Below are 16,160 nucleotides of genomic sequence, written 5' to 3' on the forward strand. Positions count from 1 at the left end.
TGCTGTATAATTAAGGAAGACGGAGATGTACCTTGAAGTCATTGTTGTATCTTCCAAAATTTACTCGGCCCATGTTTTCCACCAGCAAATCCAAATGCGCTCCAGCGCTCCCAGTTATATTTAGCGCTACGATACGGCTTCTTTCAAGAACTCCCTGAGGAATCTGCACAAATAATATCAATACTTAAAATCTAAACCTGAAGCAGGGTACGGAACACAAACAACTTTAATGCATTTTACAAAGTCCCTATTTTTAGATATATTTTTTCTGTATTTTTGCAAGGGGATTTAGTAAGAATTCAATTTCCCCCAACTGTGCTAACTCATAATTTGAATCAGCTGAACTTCGTAATTCTCATTCAAAGTGATTCAAGACATTTCAGGGTTTTTTCCTCCCTGATGACAGAACAACCAGTTCCCGTGAAGTTTAAAATTTCCCCACCCTCTGTGGTCAGGAAGTCTAAATGGCTGATTTAAAGCTTGTAAGATTTGTAATGTAGTCAAGTAAGTGTTGAAACAATTCATTATTTTCTGGATGGTATTTTTTCCCCGTCTGCAAAATAAGTTAAACACGCAGGTGAAATGTAGCGTGAGAGTGAACCCCTTAGATGAAATCACGTCAAAATGAATCACAAGCTAGAGAGTTGCTTCACCCAGCCCTTTTAGATACTATCCCTAGTGTATATCATGTAATTATGTGCTTAAATTCCCCCAATATCTTCTCCCACTCCACTACTGTATATGGTCTTCCAAGGCCCAATGCAGACATAACTTTTTCAACCATTCTTAGAATATGAGGAGGAGGAGCACTTCCCAGGCATACACGTGCCTTCCTTTCCCCTCCATCTGAACTCCATTTCCATTTTCAGAGCCAACCATGGTGCCACACTAAATTGGCACTGATGCCAATGTTAATGTTTTAATTGGCCCTGTTCTTCCTTTAGGAGCTGCTGGTAAGTTGCCATTCTTCCTGTAGTATTTTTCTTTTTAACTGATATTACTTCTAGCGGTGAGACCCACCATGGAGTTTTTGGTTCTAACAACCTTCTATGTCTCACCCAGACCTTGTATAATGCATTTCTAATTACATGGCTTAGAAATTCTTTATGGACTGCCACTTTGTTATAAATTAGATAGGCATGCCAACCATATCTGTTGTTCCATCCCTCCAAATCCAAAATGTCGCTGTTATCCAATTTGATCCAATCCTTGATCCAAGTAAAGCATGCTGCATGCCAATGTTAATGATGGCTAGGCTCAACGAGCTTGAAAACTCACTTCTAGCCATGACGGCAAACGGCAGATTATCTGCTTTGTGTGCCTTTGATGTGCAAGGCTACAACTTTGTCCTCAGCTCAATTCGCAGGTGACAATAAACCATGGTTTGTACTGAATGTACAGCTTCATGCTGTTCTGTTCTTCCCCAAAGGAAGCAAAACGCGATCCCTGTCCTTCTGCTACGTCAAATGCAGGAATTGTGCTTTGTTTCACGCAAGCAAATCACAACTGATAAGCAAAGAACAAACCTTGGCTAACCATTGTGGTTTTTCTGGAGTCAACCAAAACATGGATTCTGGTTTCAGACGCAATTATAAGCCAGTGATTGTGTGCCCCCAACCACCCACATTTCAGGAGGAGAAGCAAAGCAGGCGAGCTGTGACGTGAGAACATTGCCACTGAAGAGGACAGCTTTACCCCATGGCAGTGAAGAAACAACCTCTGATAAAATATTATTTAAATGCACCCCTCCAAGCTTTGAGGAGCAGGTGCAAAATTTATCTGTTCATGAGGGTATCTGCTTACAACAGAAGTGATACTGTGTGGATAAAATATTTTCAGCTCAATGCTATTGACTGGTATTTGGGTTGTGTGACTTTAGGCTTTATTATACGCTACCTCGAGTCTTTGGAGAGATGGAGTAAAAACAGTTTTGCTGCTCTGAGGTCAATAGTTTGCAGTCAACTCATAGTACGGATTTGCATGGTTATGCAAAGAGCCTGGGAACTGCTCAACAATGCAAGTTTTCAAAGTCTAAGTTTATGCTAGCTCAAAATTCTGGTATGTTTTTGGCTCTTCTGGCAACCTTATTCCACATGGGTTTTTATTATGAATTGTGGTAGGTAAGTCAAAGCAGACAGATTCTGTGAGTCTTTATACCTCTTAATTTTACTGTGTACATGGTAATGTGGAACAAAATGGGCTGAAGCACGTTGCCCTCACTAGTATTTAACCATCTGAAACCTAAAAGGTATTTGAATATATTTGACAAGGAGTTCATACATCGCTCAGTGGCTGCATCATCAGATTAATTATTTGTACGCATAAATCAGACTTCACATCTCCAACGCTGGAGACAAAACTCTCAGGTTAACATCACTTGGCATGCAATACTTGTCAATGGAGATGGTTCACAAATTGCAATTTAAGCCACCAGCTGATGAGATATACTCATAAGAAATATACTCATGTACACATGAGAGAGGCAGAGCTCTGCTGTGTGCATGTAGAATGTACCTGACCTCTTATCACGAGCATTGCTGCGCCTTACCAAGAGGAAAAGGTGGAAGGTGGCATTGAGGTCTGTGTGGTGAAAATGCCAACAGTGCGTTTGAAACACACTGATCTTGTCCCTCACCTTCCAGACACACTGCAGTGATGCTAGTGACAAGGGGCCAGGTAAGCGCCCCAGCCGACCATGAGATGCAGGTGCCTTCAAATGTTGGCGGGCATTGTGCTCAAAAGAACCTAACTCGTTCTAACTAACTCGTTCTCAAGGGATGGTGTTTTGGTCCTGACCTTGTGATGCACTTTTAAGCAGAAGTCTGGACCTAGAGAGAAGCGCAGGGGGACCGTTCATGCTGCAATACTGTATTTCTGAAGTACCTCTGAAGTGGCATGGTGCTTTGAAGGCCCACTAACCACCTCCAAAGCACAACCTCTTTGTGGGGGGAAACTCACTTCCACCCACACTGCCTCTCTAGCTCCAAGCTTGAGAGGAGAGCTGGGGTGTGTATTTCTCATGCTGTGCTTCTCAAGGTGCTAACAGCCCCTCAGAAGCACAGCACAGCTGCGCTGGCAACATTCTGCCACCTCGGCAGCTTCAACTCACAGAGGGAGACTCTTAGAATTCCTGCTCCATGGCTGCATTCATGGGATTGTTGTCTGTCACATGACGGTATGTGTTTTGACTCCACAGAGTGGGAAGTGACGAAGACGGGATGTTTGTGTTACTGTGTTCCATGAAGTGGGACTGCTGTCCTTTGTTCTTTTCTCTTTGCTGTCTGATGCTAGAGAGAGAGGGAGCCATGTTGCAGTGCTTCGTGTGTGTTTATATATAAATAAAGTAGATTAGCCAAAATGCTGAGTTGCTGAGGTCTGGTACACAAAGCTGCAAAGACTCTGCGGATCCCTAAGTATGCCCGTGTTGGTTGGCATTGGTCACTGTGATGTTTGGGTTGAAGAAAACTTTTGAAGCTCCCGAACGATTGACCAGGAGGGAGAGTACATGCCAGTCAGGCATGTGTCTCTGCCAGGGTCCTATTCGAGTGCAGGCCGAGCTCCTGACAGAGACATAGGCTTGTTCTTTCGGCATATCCTGCTCATCAAGATGGGCTGGTGTAGGATACTCACAGTGGGAAACAAACTCCCGATCATACAAACAAAACAAAACAAAACTCAAGCCGAAGAAACAACTACAGCTGTTTCCCAAACTTGGGTCTCCAGCTGTTTTTGGACTACAAATCCCATCATCTCTGGCTAGCAGGACCAGTGATCAAGGTTGATGTGAATCATAGTCCAAAAACAGATGGCGACCCAAGTTTGGGAGACCCTGAGCCACAGTATCTAGCGTCGCTGAGGTAAACAAGAAAGCTGGAAGTTCTTCGCTTACCCCGTCCACAACGACATAAGCACGATCATGAATTCCATTAAGTATTGAATACAGCGGTTCTTCAGTACAGTTTCTTGGTAGCTTAGTTCTGTATAATACATACCCAACGTACTTGAAGAAGAAAGTGGGGAGAAAGCCGTGAGAAGAAAGTGTTACTTCTGAAAGGTCAGAATCAGATTATAAATACCTCTAACTTAAACATCTCTATGTATTTCATGCAAGGGCTTCAAGAATTCAAGCTTAAAAATCAAAAAACGATACATTAGCTACTGAAAGTTCAATTATTTTGGTTAAGATTAGGTGAGTCATACTCGCTTTCGAAGTTTGTATTAGTGCTTACCTAGCTGTTAAAAGGTCTTAATTTCAAAGATTCATCCAGTGAAATGAAAAGATGACAAATACAGAGAAAAGACTCTATGGCCCAACATGGATGATCAACTTCTGGTTCAATGAGCCTCTTTGCTCCTGCTTCACTGCTCCCTTCATGCAAGCAAGGAAACAAGCCAGTTAACCATAGCTTCTTGCTATACCTGATCAGGGAATTATGGAATTATGGTTAATGGCTTTCAAACCAGCCACGGTTCAAACAGGCTTCCAAATCTGGTTTGTTTGGAAGCCATTAACCATAGTTTCCAGTTCATATATATGTCGGAAGCCATGGTTAACTGTGTCTTCCAGGTTTATTTCCCCCTCCCACCCAGCGGGCAAAGGGGCTGCTTGACACCCAGGCATTTCTTGGCTTAATAAACCAGGTTTTCATGATTCAGCTGCAACCTATCTTCCTATGCCCCAAACCTCCTGCTGACTAATATTTCTATACATCAAGTTGCCAAACACTTTCTTAGGGACCATCCTGTTTATTGACCATTCGTCCTTATTTGCTTGCAGGGGGGTTACATCTCTTCCCATTAGTCGTTTGTGCATTCCACGCTTTTCAGTGCATTGCTGTGTCACTTTCCAAATCGCAAAAGATCAGATTCCTTTTTAAAGGTGGTCTAGCACTAGGGTGATAGAGCCCTTTAACCCATGTTAACTGTGCAAGTCTAAAGCTCCAGTATATGTTTGAATCCCCTCTGCAAAATAGTGGCAGTCTGAGGCACCCTCATCCATCCACTAAACAATCGTCCTCCATGACACATCCTCTTGTTCCCTTCACTAAAGTTCTTCTGACAGATGCTGAGCTATGTTAAATAATAATAATAATAATTGTTGTTGTTGTTTTGTTTATACGCCGCCCATCTGACTGGGTTTTCCCAGCCACTCTGAGCACTCCCAACACAGGACTAAAATAAATAATAAGACTTCAGACACTAAAAATTTCCCTAAACAGGGGTGCCTTCAGATGTCTTCTAAAAGTCAGATAGATTTGTCCTTTTGCCTCTCTTTCAACTATACATTTAACTGATGAGATATTTCTATACTGATCTGCCAGTTCCTCGTATCTGTTCTTCCCTCTCTCTGGTGCAATTATTCTCTGCATCCTCATTTCTATTCATCTAGCTGCTCGGACCTCACACTTGTGCCCCAGGCACCCGCCTTAATCGCCAAAGCCTTCTGAAACAATTCACAGTTTTCTCCCCAGCTAGAACTGCTCAGTTCAGCCCACCTGAAACCTACAATCCTTGGAGGTTCTACTTCATGGTTCAAACTATGGAAAGCAGAGCGTATACAAATGGAACAGTTCTTCTCAAACATCACTGAAAGAGCTACAGCAGGACAATGTGCGAAATGCTAACTCAAAACTCTTTCACGACCAACTTTTACCTGCTTCACTTGAACAAATGTCAAAGGGTAGGTGCTTTTAATTGGTCCCGATGGTGAAAGGTCCTTCAGAAGATCCCTTACGGTCCCCACCTATAATAATAATAATAATTTTTTATTTATATCCTGCCTTCCCCAGCCAAAGCTGGGCTCAGAGAGGCAATACAGGAAAATACATAACATTGTGGGGTTGGTTTTTATTTAAAAAATAATTGTCAAAAATAGAACTATTAACACTGCCATCTATTAACACTGCGTGGGAGAGGTGAAAGAAGAGAAAGTTAAGCCAATTGCTTATTGCTGATGTCCTCATTTTGTTCTCACGCAGATTCAACGCAACTGCCTATCACCAGCCAGTTCCATCCCACATTAATATAGCAACTATGCGTATGGTGAGAAAGTCGGCTTACCATAAAAGCACCCCAAATTTTACGGTCAACTTTATAGCCACCCTCATAGCATAGGTGTACTTTCTTATGGTTCTACGATCTTGATGACATGCTTCCTTCCAAGAACCAGATTTCCCAGAAATTGCTACACCTAATGGAACATTCAGCAGTATTCCCCAACTATACGTTGCAAATTTCACCGTAAGGAACAGCTTAAATGAATTCCCTTAGCTTCAGTCACAAAGCTACAAATACCCATTTCCGAGCTCAAAATCAAACCCCCAACTTAGAGGTGTGCTTTCCCCACCCCAACCCCCCATCACATTTACAAAATTGCTGAGGAAGTTTTTAATGTTTGATGTTTTTCTGTGTTTGGCGTTTTAATTTGTTGGAAGCCACCCAGTCAGATGGGTGACATACAAATACTAATTTATTATTATTATATTATAAATGGGTATTTTAGCCTTTTGCAAAAATTGTCCTTAATAAACACAAGGCAGAAGCGCCCGCCCTAGGCATATTAATCTACTATACAATATACAATATCCACCTACCTTTTTCAGCGGAACTTCTCCATAGGCAAACTTGGGGGTCGAGGGAGGAATAGGGCCCTGTGGTATTGTCTTGTACTAAAACAGGAACAAGCAATTAAAATTAAAAAAGCAAGCTTTGTGATTTAAAGAACCAACTGCCTCATTTCACAGGCACATGCATCATGTCACTGAAGAGACACAGCTTTGAAGCCACTACACAAATGCTCCTGGGGCTTGTTTGGTTTGTGGTGTTGATGATTTGAATTTCTCACCAGTTTCTGCTTCTAGCACAGTTAAATGGTCAGGGCGCAATCCTTTGGGAAGTCTGCTCACCTTCCCTGGGAGGGGGGGGGTGTTGCGGCCAGGCACCCTCGGGGGGGGGGGTGTTGCTGAGGGGCTTCCCTCTTTCGCCTCCTCGCTGGATCTTTTTGCCTGTTTGCTTTGTGGTTTTCCTCTGCTTCGCTTGGTTTCTAGTTTTCTTTAGGACTTAGAAGGATTTGCTTTTGTTCGCTGCTGTCAATCTGCCCTGCTCAGCGTCGTGGGAAAAGTCAAATCGCTGGGAAGCAGCGTTCCCTCAGCTGAGAAGCAGTGGTCGCCCACATGCAGTTTTTCAGAAGCACAACTGGCTACAGTTGTGCTGCACAACTCTGGTGCGTTCATCGAGAGCCCCCGGTCGTCTCATGGACTATTGACCCGTACACCACTAATCCGCTGCCACCAACCAGGTCCTCCCTGGTAAATCACTTAGTCTCAGTCAGGTTCTCAAGTTAACAAATAAGAGTGCAGTTTATTGCAAACACAAATAAACTTTAACTGCATTCAAAACGTTGTTACACTTTACCCTCTTAGTCTTGTTTTATCCTGTCTCTAACTCTTTTACCTCCCCTCACACAAGAAGCAACTGCACTAACTGTCTCTCTAATTCCAGCTGTCTGCCAACTGCTTTCCCAACTGCCTTTTCCGAACCAACCAACCAACCAACCAACTGAAACCAACCTCGGGCTAAGCCCTTTTATAAACAGGTAGGCTCCGCCTCTGGCTTTTCTATTGGTCTACCTATTAACCCTTTCTCTCCCCCTGTACAGACATTTTCAAAACAATGGGCAAACGCCACAAACGCCACTGAAAGAAATGGGAGCACTGCAAAAGAACTCTCCAGTAGACTGCATTTATTGTCTCTACGAGCCTCAGGCAGTGACATTTGCTCTACATGGCATTAAAAACTATATGGATTAGATAACATATGACTTCTCAGTACGGTCCTCTTGCACACTAAGCCACAAAGGAGTAGGTAAAGTTATAGACTGTGGGCTGTATTGAGTTTGGCAAGGGTATTCAACCCAGTCCACACAAAATCCCATACAAAAGGGGGATGTTGGCCGTTAGACTATGTTCCCTCTATACCTCTCTCTGATCTTATGGGCTGGTTGTTAAGACACCACCTGTGGGAATGCATGCCAAGCAAGATGGTTGTCCTTGAAAACCCAACCCCAAAACTATAAAACCAACAACAAATGACAATAGTTGTGAAGAGATACATGGACTGTCCAGTAATGAAGATCTGGGCAGCTAAGAATCAAACGGAAAACAATTACAGAGGGGGGATTATTAGGTGTTTATATGCACAGATGGAGGGAATTGAAAGTTTTATTTCAGAAATAAATATTAATGAACTACGGTTCATTATTTATTAAAAAATGGAGGCGTAATCCTCACTTGATAATATTGGAAATGTTAACTAAGGTACGAGCAGGAATTAACAAACAGATAGCTGATGGATAAGGACAAAAGAAAAAAAAGGAATGTGAAGTAAAAATAACTATGAAATATAAGCAGCAATAAGGGTTAATTATGGGCACATCCAAGAAGGGGTGAGGAGTTGTTTTTTGAAAAAGTTGCATTAAATTTGCTCAATTTGTTATGGATTTGCGGAAAATTTGGAAAACCAATAAAAATTAATTGGTAAAATTAGACTATGTTCCAAGGGCTCTACTTTGCTTAACTCTCAGATGCGTAATCAAATCTGGGAATTCCTGCTCCACTGAATCTGGACGCCACAGAGTTCAAAAACATCAAGTAGCAGCCATCATTTTCAGTCCTTGTGACACAATGGAAGCCAAGGCTAATGCAGGAAAAGATACTTGGGTGATGCTTTAGGAGAAACTCACCATGGCAATGACTTCCCTAATAGCAAAGTACTTCTCCGTGAGATCTCCGGCTTCACTCAGCGGGGCGTCGTAATCATAGCTAGTAGGCTGTGCTGCATAAGGCATGTTGGCTCCTGCAGGGAGGAAAATGAACACAGGAGGAAGTATAATAATAATGTTATTATTATCTATATGCTGCACATCTGACTGGGTTGCCCCAGCCACTCTGGGCGGCTCCCAACAATACATTTGTTCTTCTCAAAACTATCCCAAAGCAGGCTTGTTTTTCTCAAGCCCAAACATCTGCATTGCCTAATAAAAAAGATGTGCAGATTTAGGGACATCAGCTGCATTCCTACATTTCCAAGGTGGTGCATATGCACCGCTTTCTTGTCTTCCAACAGTGGACGCTGCTGGCTTTTCCAGTATGGAAAGGCTAAACTATGACCCAAGTATTCAGAGGCTGAATGTAAATCTGAAGGACCTCTTTCTCCCAAGCCACTATCATAAATTAAGCTGGCAATAAATACAGTCGTCTAACTTGTCTGGCTATTCCTCTGTTTTATCTGACCCATACTGTATAACTGAAAGTAGGCCGTGAGGCTATGATGACCCACTATATGGTAAGACCTCCTTCTACCACTTTAGCATATAATGTTTCCTTGCTCCCTGTTTCAAGGAAGGGAGAAAAGTAGGTCCCGTTTTGCCTTCTTCGAATCCTTTTTCCTTTATTTCAAAGATTAAAAAATAATCCAGTACTTGAGATAACCCAAAACAGCTTAATAAAATAAAAACCAGCTATTGTTATTATAAAAAAAAAAGTACTCGCACACACGCAACACACACTTCTTACCATTCCAATAACCAAAATTAGTTCCTCCTATAAACATATACCTGAAAAGAAAGGCAAATAGGCAGTCAAAGATGCTGTACTAAAAACCTAAGCTCTCATTTAAATAGATGTTGATGAACTTACATGTTAACATTCGCTCCATGTGCCAGAATTTCACTAAGAGTCTTAGCTACAAGTGATGATGATATAACGGAATGATGGTGGCCCCAATGATCCAACCAGCCAGTGTAGAACTCAGAATTGACCTGAAAGAAGAAATAAAACAATGGAAGAAGTTTTGAATTTAAGGGAAATTATATAGCTCATGCAATAAAAAGCAGCTAACAAAATCTATCCGGCTCTTATTTAATTTTTAAAAAATTACATTGCATTGTAGAATAATTAAAAAAAAGAATTTAAAAAAAAATTAAAAAGACATCTAAGCAGCAGTGTGTCAGTGATAAAAGCTTCTTTTTTTTTTACCATGTTCAAGCTACTCAACAGAAAGAGAAGCTTTTGTACATGTTTTCCACATCAACATCTTTGAGCGAACCCAACCCATGGTACATAAAATAGATTCTGCCAATGTAGGTATAAAGTTCATGTTAGAATCATAGAATTGTAAAGATGGAAGGGACCCCACGGGTCATCTGGTCCAACCCTGCAATTCATAAATCCCAACAAAAGCATCCATGACAAATGACCATCAATCTCTGCTTAAAAGCCTCCAAGGAAGGAGAGTTCACAACCTCCGGAGGGAGTCTGTTCCACAGTCAAGCAGCTCTTACTGTCAGAAAGTTCTTCCTGATGTCAGAATCTCCTTTCTTGGAACTTGAAACCATTGGTTCGAATCCTACCCTCCAGAGCAGGAGAAAACAAACCTGCTCCATCTTCCACGTGACGGCCCTTCAGATATTTGAAGGTGACTATCATCTCCTCTTGGTTTCCTCTTTTCCAGGCTAAACATACCCAGATCCTTCAACCATTCCTCATAAGGCTTGGTTTCCAGACCCCTGATCATCTTGGTCGCCCTCCTCTGCACCTGTTCCGGCTTGTCAGCATCCTTCTTTAATTGTGGCGCCCAGAACTGGACACAGTATACCAGGTGTGGTCTGACCAAGGCAGAATAGAGTACAGTGGTACCTCGGGTTAAGTACTTAATTCATTCTGGAGGTCCGTTCTTAACCTGAAACTGTTCTTAACCTGAAGCACCACTTTACGTAATGGGGCCTCCCACTGCGATTTCTGTTCTCATCCTGAAGCAAAGTTCTTAACCTGAGGTATTATTTCTGGGTTAGTGGAGTCTGTAACCTGAAGTGTCTGTAACCCAAGGTACCACTGCATTTGTACAGTGGTACCTCGGGTTAAGAACTTAATTCATTCTGGAGGTCCGTTCTTAACCTGAAACTGTTCTTAACCTGAGGTACCACTTTAGCTAATGGGGCCTCCCACTGCCACTGTGCCGCAGCACGATTTCTGTTCTCATCCTGAAGCAAAGTTATTAACCCGAGGTACTATTTCTGGGTTAGCGGAGTCTGTAACCTGAAGCGTATGTAACCTGAAGTGTATGTAACCAGAAGTACCACTGTATACTATTCCCTTGATCTGGAAACTATACTTCTGTTGATGCAGCCGAGAACAGCATTAGCTTCTTTTGCTGCCTCATCACACTGTTGACTCATGTTAAGCTTGTGATCTACTAAGATCCCTAGATCCTTTTCATGTGTACTGCTAGCACAAGCACAAAATGCTTTTCGTTAGGGTGATACTAAAGATTATTAAGCTTCCTTCACATTTCTTCCACAACTGCTGTGCCTTTTCTTACATTGTTGGCTGCCATGCACACTGAGGTGCCCACCGCCGGCACAATGTGCCATGTTACCACTAGTGGTAATGAGCAAAAAAACCTTGCTAATATTAAAGATCTGACCAATGACCATATGAAGAGCATGTATTTGTGCCTGAGGCATAGCCTGTGGTTTGGCTCATATTTATCACCACTATTTATCAGTCGTTTCCTGCCCTTCTTACAAGACCAAAGGGGAAAGGAAAGGGCAATGAGATGTAAGCAGATCAGGATCAGCTGGTCTGCGACAGGATGATTGGCAGTAAATTGACATGGGTTTCTAGTGCCCAATGGTTTAAAATAGCAATAGCAAAATAGTGCTCCATCCCCTCTATATTAAGCCGTTAGACTCTCTGACCTGTATTTCTTCAGATGTATATTTCTATTAGCAAATGAAGGCAACGCTAACTTTATCCTTATTATTATTATTAATAATAATATATTAGTCGGCTCTTTTTTGTGACAAGGAGTTGGACTTTGATGTCGTGAGTTGAAGGAAATCAACTTCTGATCACTGCTTGCCGCTTCATCCGTTTCCATAGGTGATTCCCCCCCACCCATCAAGCAAGCCCCTGCTTTCTCAGACTACAGTGGTACCTCGGGTTAAGTACTTAATTCATTCCGGAGGTCCGTTCTTAACCTGAAACTGTTCTTAACCTGAAGCGCCACTTTAGCTAATGGGGCCTCCCGCTGCCACCGTACCTCTGGAGCACGATTTCTGTTCTCATCCTGAAGCAAAGTTCTTAACCCGAGGTACTGTTTCTGGGTTAGCGGAGTCTGTAACCTGAAGCGTATGTAACCTGAAGCGTATGTAACCAGAGGTACCACTGTACTTAAACCTGTTACCCAACTGCCCAACATCTGGACAAAAGGGACCCAAGATTACGTCAAGCTGAAGATACAAAAGAATCCCATGCATTAAGCTTTGTGTTAGTTAGTTAGTTAGTTAGTTAGTTAGTTAGTTTGAAGTGCAGTTCTTTCTCATCCACCATAAACTTTCCCCATCTACATATGTTGAACTCCCTCAGTTTATTATCCCTGCTGCCTTGTATTTTGTCCGTAAGAAGTTCTTTGGGGGCATTTAAAAGAATAACGAAACACATAAATATGCCTATGTATCTGGTATACCCTACAGTACTTCAGTTCAACCCATTATTAATAACAACTTACTACAACTGCCTTTAGGGACACGGGTGGCGCTGTGGGTTAAACCACAGAGCCTAGGACTTGCCGATCAGAAGGTCGGTGGTTCGAATCCCCTAGACGGGGTGAGCTCCTGTTGTTCGGTCCCTGCTCCTGCCAACCTAGCAGTTTGAAAGCACGTCAAAGTGCAAGTAGATAAATAGGTACCGCTCCGGCAGGAAGGTAAACGGTGTTTCCGCGCGCTGCTCTGGTTTGCCAGAAGCGGCTTAGTCATGCTGGTCACATGACCTGGAAGCTGTACACCGGCTCCCTTGGCCAATAAAGCAAGATGAGCGCCGCAACCCCAGAGTTGGCCACAACTGAACCTAATGGTCAGGGGTCCCTTTACCTTTACAACCACCTTTGTATTGTTATGCACTCATATCAGCAGTATTGTATGAACATAAGGGGAAGGGGCGAAATCATACCAAGGGGCCATTAGGTTCAGCGTGTCTCTGATTTAAGAATGACGCTGTGACATTAGCACCTGCAAAGAAATGAAGAAAAAGAGTGTCAAAACTGATTCCTATGCTGCCGTTACTACATCTGTAATACACCCTGCAGCTGGCCCTGTTTAAATGGAAAAGCGTGCCTTTCTTAATGCAGAACCAGTGCTATTTTTCTAGAAAAAGAGGTGCCAGAACTCACCATTAATGTCTGCCTTGTTCTCTTACAATAGCAATGGCGCCCACTTGAGAAGTGCCAGAACTCAGTTCTGGCAAGTTCCGGCTGGGAAAAAAGCCCTGTGCACAACATATCTACACAAAGTCACATGTGCTGTCAATAAAAAAACATTTTGCATTCCACACTCACTGGAGAATTGCAAAAGGGAAACTAGAGTCCATCAATTATGACAGGAAACTTTCTAAAGAAAACTATGGACAGAATCTAGGTGCAAGAAGAATGAGAGGGGAGCCTGGCTATAACTACATAAAGCAAATTAAAGAAGAAGAGAAGGCTGGGAATATGTTAACCTAAAAAAAAACTTGCACAATTGAACACAACAGAGACATATTTGAGGTGACTTGTTGAACAGAACACAAAAAGCACACTCATTCATAACAGGGGCGTTCATTTGGGTATCTAGCCATAGGTTTATCAAGCATGGGACCTAAACAACCCTCACAAGGTTAAGCTCAATGCAAAGAAACCCACCCCAGAATGACATCATAGGATTATACTGGTGAAAGGCGTACTATAATAATTTAACTCTACATACTACGCTTTTCAAAATTCCCCAGTGTCAGCCCCTGTCTCTAGAGAAAACCCAAACAGCAGGACCAGCACATCTTGCCAAAGTTGATAAACTGAAGAAATAAAAGGGGGCAGGGGGCAGAGATATAAAAAATGTTTAGGAAAAGCAATCCTAAAATGGAGGATCCATGATGGAGAAACCACCATACCTGCTGGATTAAATAATAATAATAATAATAATAATAATAATAATAATAATAATAATGTGCACCGATTCAAATGTGTGCAGGTGTGGACTACTTTGGTATAATTCAAATTAAGGAAAAGCAGATGAACATCTAAATGGTGCTCAAATGTGCATTTCCCCAATATTTTCCTTATAGAAATACCACTCTTTGGGAGAAGTAGGTTTGTTGTGTACGAGTTCCCCATCGACTATAACTGCACGATCTAAATTTTCAGCACACCAGTAACTGAATCCCACTAGCCTCAGTAACTTCTTATGTTTCTATAATAATGAAAAAATATATATTTGCCCAAATCTTTGCATCTTTACTTGGGAATAAATTCCACCATACAGTACTTGCGAGTAAATTTTCCACAAGCTTGCTTCCAGTTAGTTGTGCTGCCCAAGACAGCAACCAACCTGGTCCAAAATCCACAGTCGAATAAAGGCCTTGAAGAGTCCCACATCTCAATAAAAACTTGCTTGCGCCATCTGTGGTGAACAGCACCACTTCATCCCCCAGGTGCTGACGGAAAAGGCTCTGCAGGTAACGAAGGTAATCAAAATCGCAGGCGAAGTAGCTCCCGTATTCATTTTCAACCTAAACCAAACATACACATAAAATTAGTAAGGAAAAACAGCTGACAACCGTCAACTAGCATGGAAGTTAACCGAAAAATAGAAATATTATAATGTGTAGAAAAACAAGAGAAGTTCAAATAATCATACAAAAAACAAAAACAAAACTAAAATAAGATCATATTTCCACAATTAAAAACCTCTCCCGCAGATCTTTTTGCGAATTCTGGGGGAACATTTTTCCAAAGTAGCAGTCTTTATTATGATGTCCCCAAGACATGCCAACTGCTTTAAATACCCTCTTTTCATAGGAAACAAAAAATATTGACTTAAATCCATGCAAGCAGCTTAAAATACTATTCAATAACACTGCTTTTTAATACTAATTTATAGCGATCTCCTTATCAGACTTCTGCCTTGCAAGCAGTTTGTGCCACTCACATAATAGTGGACCCAGGAAGATGTCTAGCAGTAGCAATTATATCTGGAGTAATTTTCAGTATGATCTATTTTCTTAAAGTCCTGTATTGAATTATCAAAGCTGCTGCCGTATTTGACTGTGATACATAATACTGCATTGCATTAACGTGGAGCCATTTTAGAAGAAAAGTAAAACGCTTATTCGCTACTAGTAAATGAAGCTTGCATTTTGTAAGAAGGCTCCAAGCTACGTCTGGGTGTGTTCTTTAAACCCTCTCTGCAAACCTATGCATGCCAATGATATTTACTTTCGAGAAAATGCGTATATAGGATTGTAGCCTTGGTCGGCCTGAAGTGTGTGAAAAACCAATGGAGTCTCATAACCAAACACTCCACGTTCTGCTAGGCTCAATATGTGCTGGAGTGATGGCACCTAGTGAGGAAAACTTCGTGTCTCAGGTTTTGACTATTAGATGCAAAAATGCTCCATTTTTTAAGGCTTTCCTAGTAATCAGTGAAACGTAGGCTGCTGTTAGAGCAAGTTTCAACTTCCTGGGTAGCCTGGAAGCAGCTTAACCACATTCTGAGCCCTCCATTTTGAGGTTGAGAGGAGAGGTAGAAATAGTCCCTCTTCTGTCTTCTTTACTCACCAGAGTCTTAGATTAGGTGTATGTTAATTTAGGGCTCAAACACACTGCGAAGTATCCTAACCATCTAGATGCCACTATGTGCAAGTGAGCCATTTGTTCAATGAGATCTAAACATATATGAATGAAATAAATTGTAGGAATGAGGCGGTGTGGCCCACATTCTCAAGAGGACTGTTTCTTGCTTGTTTTTTTAAATTTTAAAGTAGCATATATTTCTCATAATCTTAAAAACCATAAAATAACACATCGTGTGGTCCAATCTCATTAAAAGGAAGGAGCACATTTAATCTGAAAGGTTAAAACATATGCTTCATGTATTCCAAACTGCGTTACCCACCCCAAACACTACTCCCCTATGGGCTCCACTATCTGTGTGTTCAATAAAATCGCCCCATACTGTATAGAAGTTATCATTTTTCTTTTGGCCTCTTGCTATCTGCAGTTTCCATGTTAGCTTTTCCAACAAAGCTGTCTGCCAGACTGCTTCAAACCACTTATCCATGGTCAACAGT

The 16,160-nt window shown here is 41.8% G+C and overlaps 1 protein-coding gene across 2 annotated transcripts in view; it reads right to left on the reverse strand.

Moving 5' to 3' along the window:
- GLB1 (galactosidase beta 1) overlaps positions 1 to 16,160 on the reverse strand; it is a 42,456-nt gene that overhangs the window by 9,542 nt on the left and 16,754 nt on the right. For both annotated transcript variants that reach the window (XM_083705827.1, XM_083705828.1), the window contains 9 exons: positions 14,420 to 14,600; positions 13,008 to 13,066; positions 9,696 to 9,817; positions 9,573 to 9,613; positions 8,741 to 8,853; positions 6,594 to 6,668; positions 5,654 to 5,743; positions 3,890 to 4,000; positions 32 to 163 (listed from right to left, as the gene is read on the reverse strand). In XM_083705827.1, coding sequence (XP_083561953.1) covers positions 32 to 163; positions 3,890 to 4,000; positions 5,654 to 5,743; positions 6,594 to 6,668; positions 8,741 to 8,853; positions 9,573 to 9,613; positions 9,696 to 9,817; positions 13,008 to 13,066; positions 14,420 to 14,600 — 924 coding nt within the window. The remainder of the gene's footprint in view (positions 1 to 31; positions 164 to 3,889; positions 4,001 to 5,653; positions 5,744 to 6,593; positions 6,669 to 8,740; positions 8,854 to 9,572; positions 9,614 to 9,695; positions 9,818 to 13,007; positions 13,067 to 14,419; positions 14,601 to 16,160) is intronic.

Source organism: Podarcis gaigeae, assembly GCF_964106915.1.
Source record: "Podarcis gaigeae genome assembly, chromosome: 12".
In the NCBI taxonomy this organism is placed as follows: Eukaryota; Metazoa; Chordata; class Lepidosauria; order Squamata; family Lacertidae; genus Podarcis; species Podarcis gaigeae.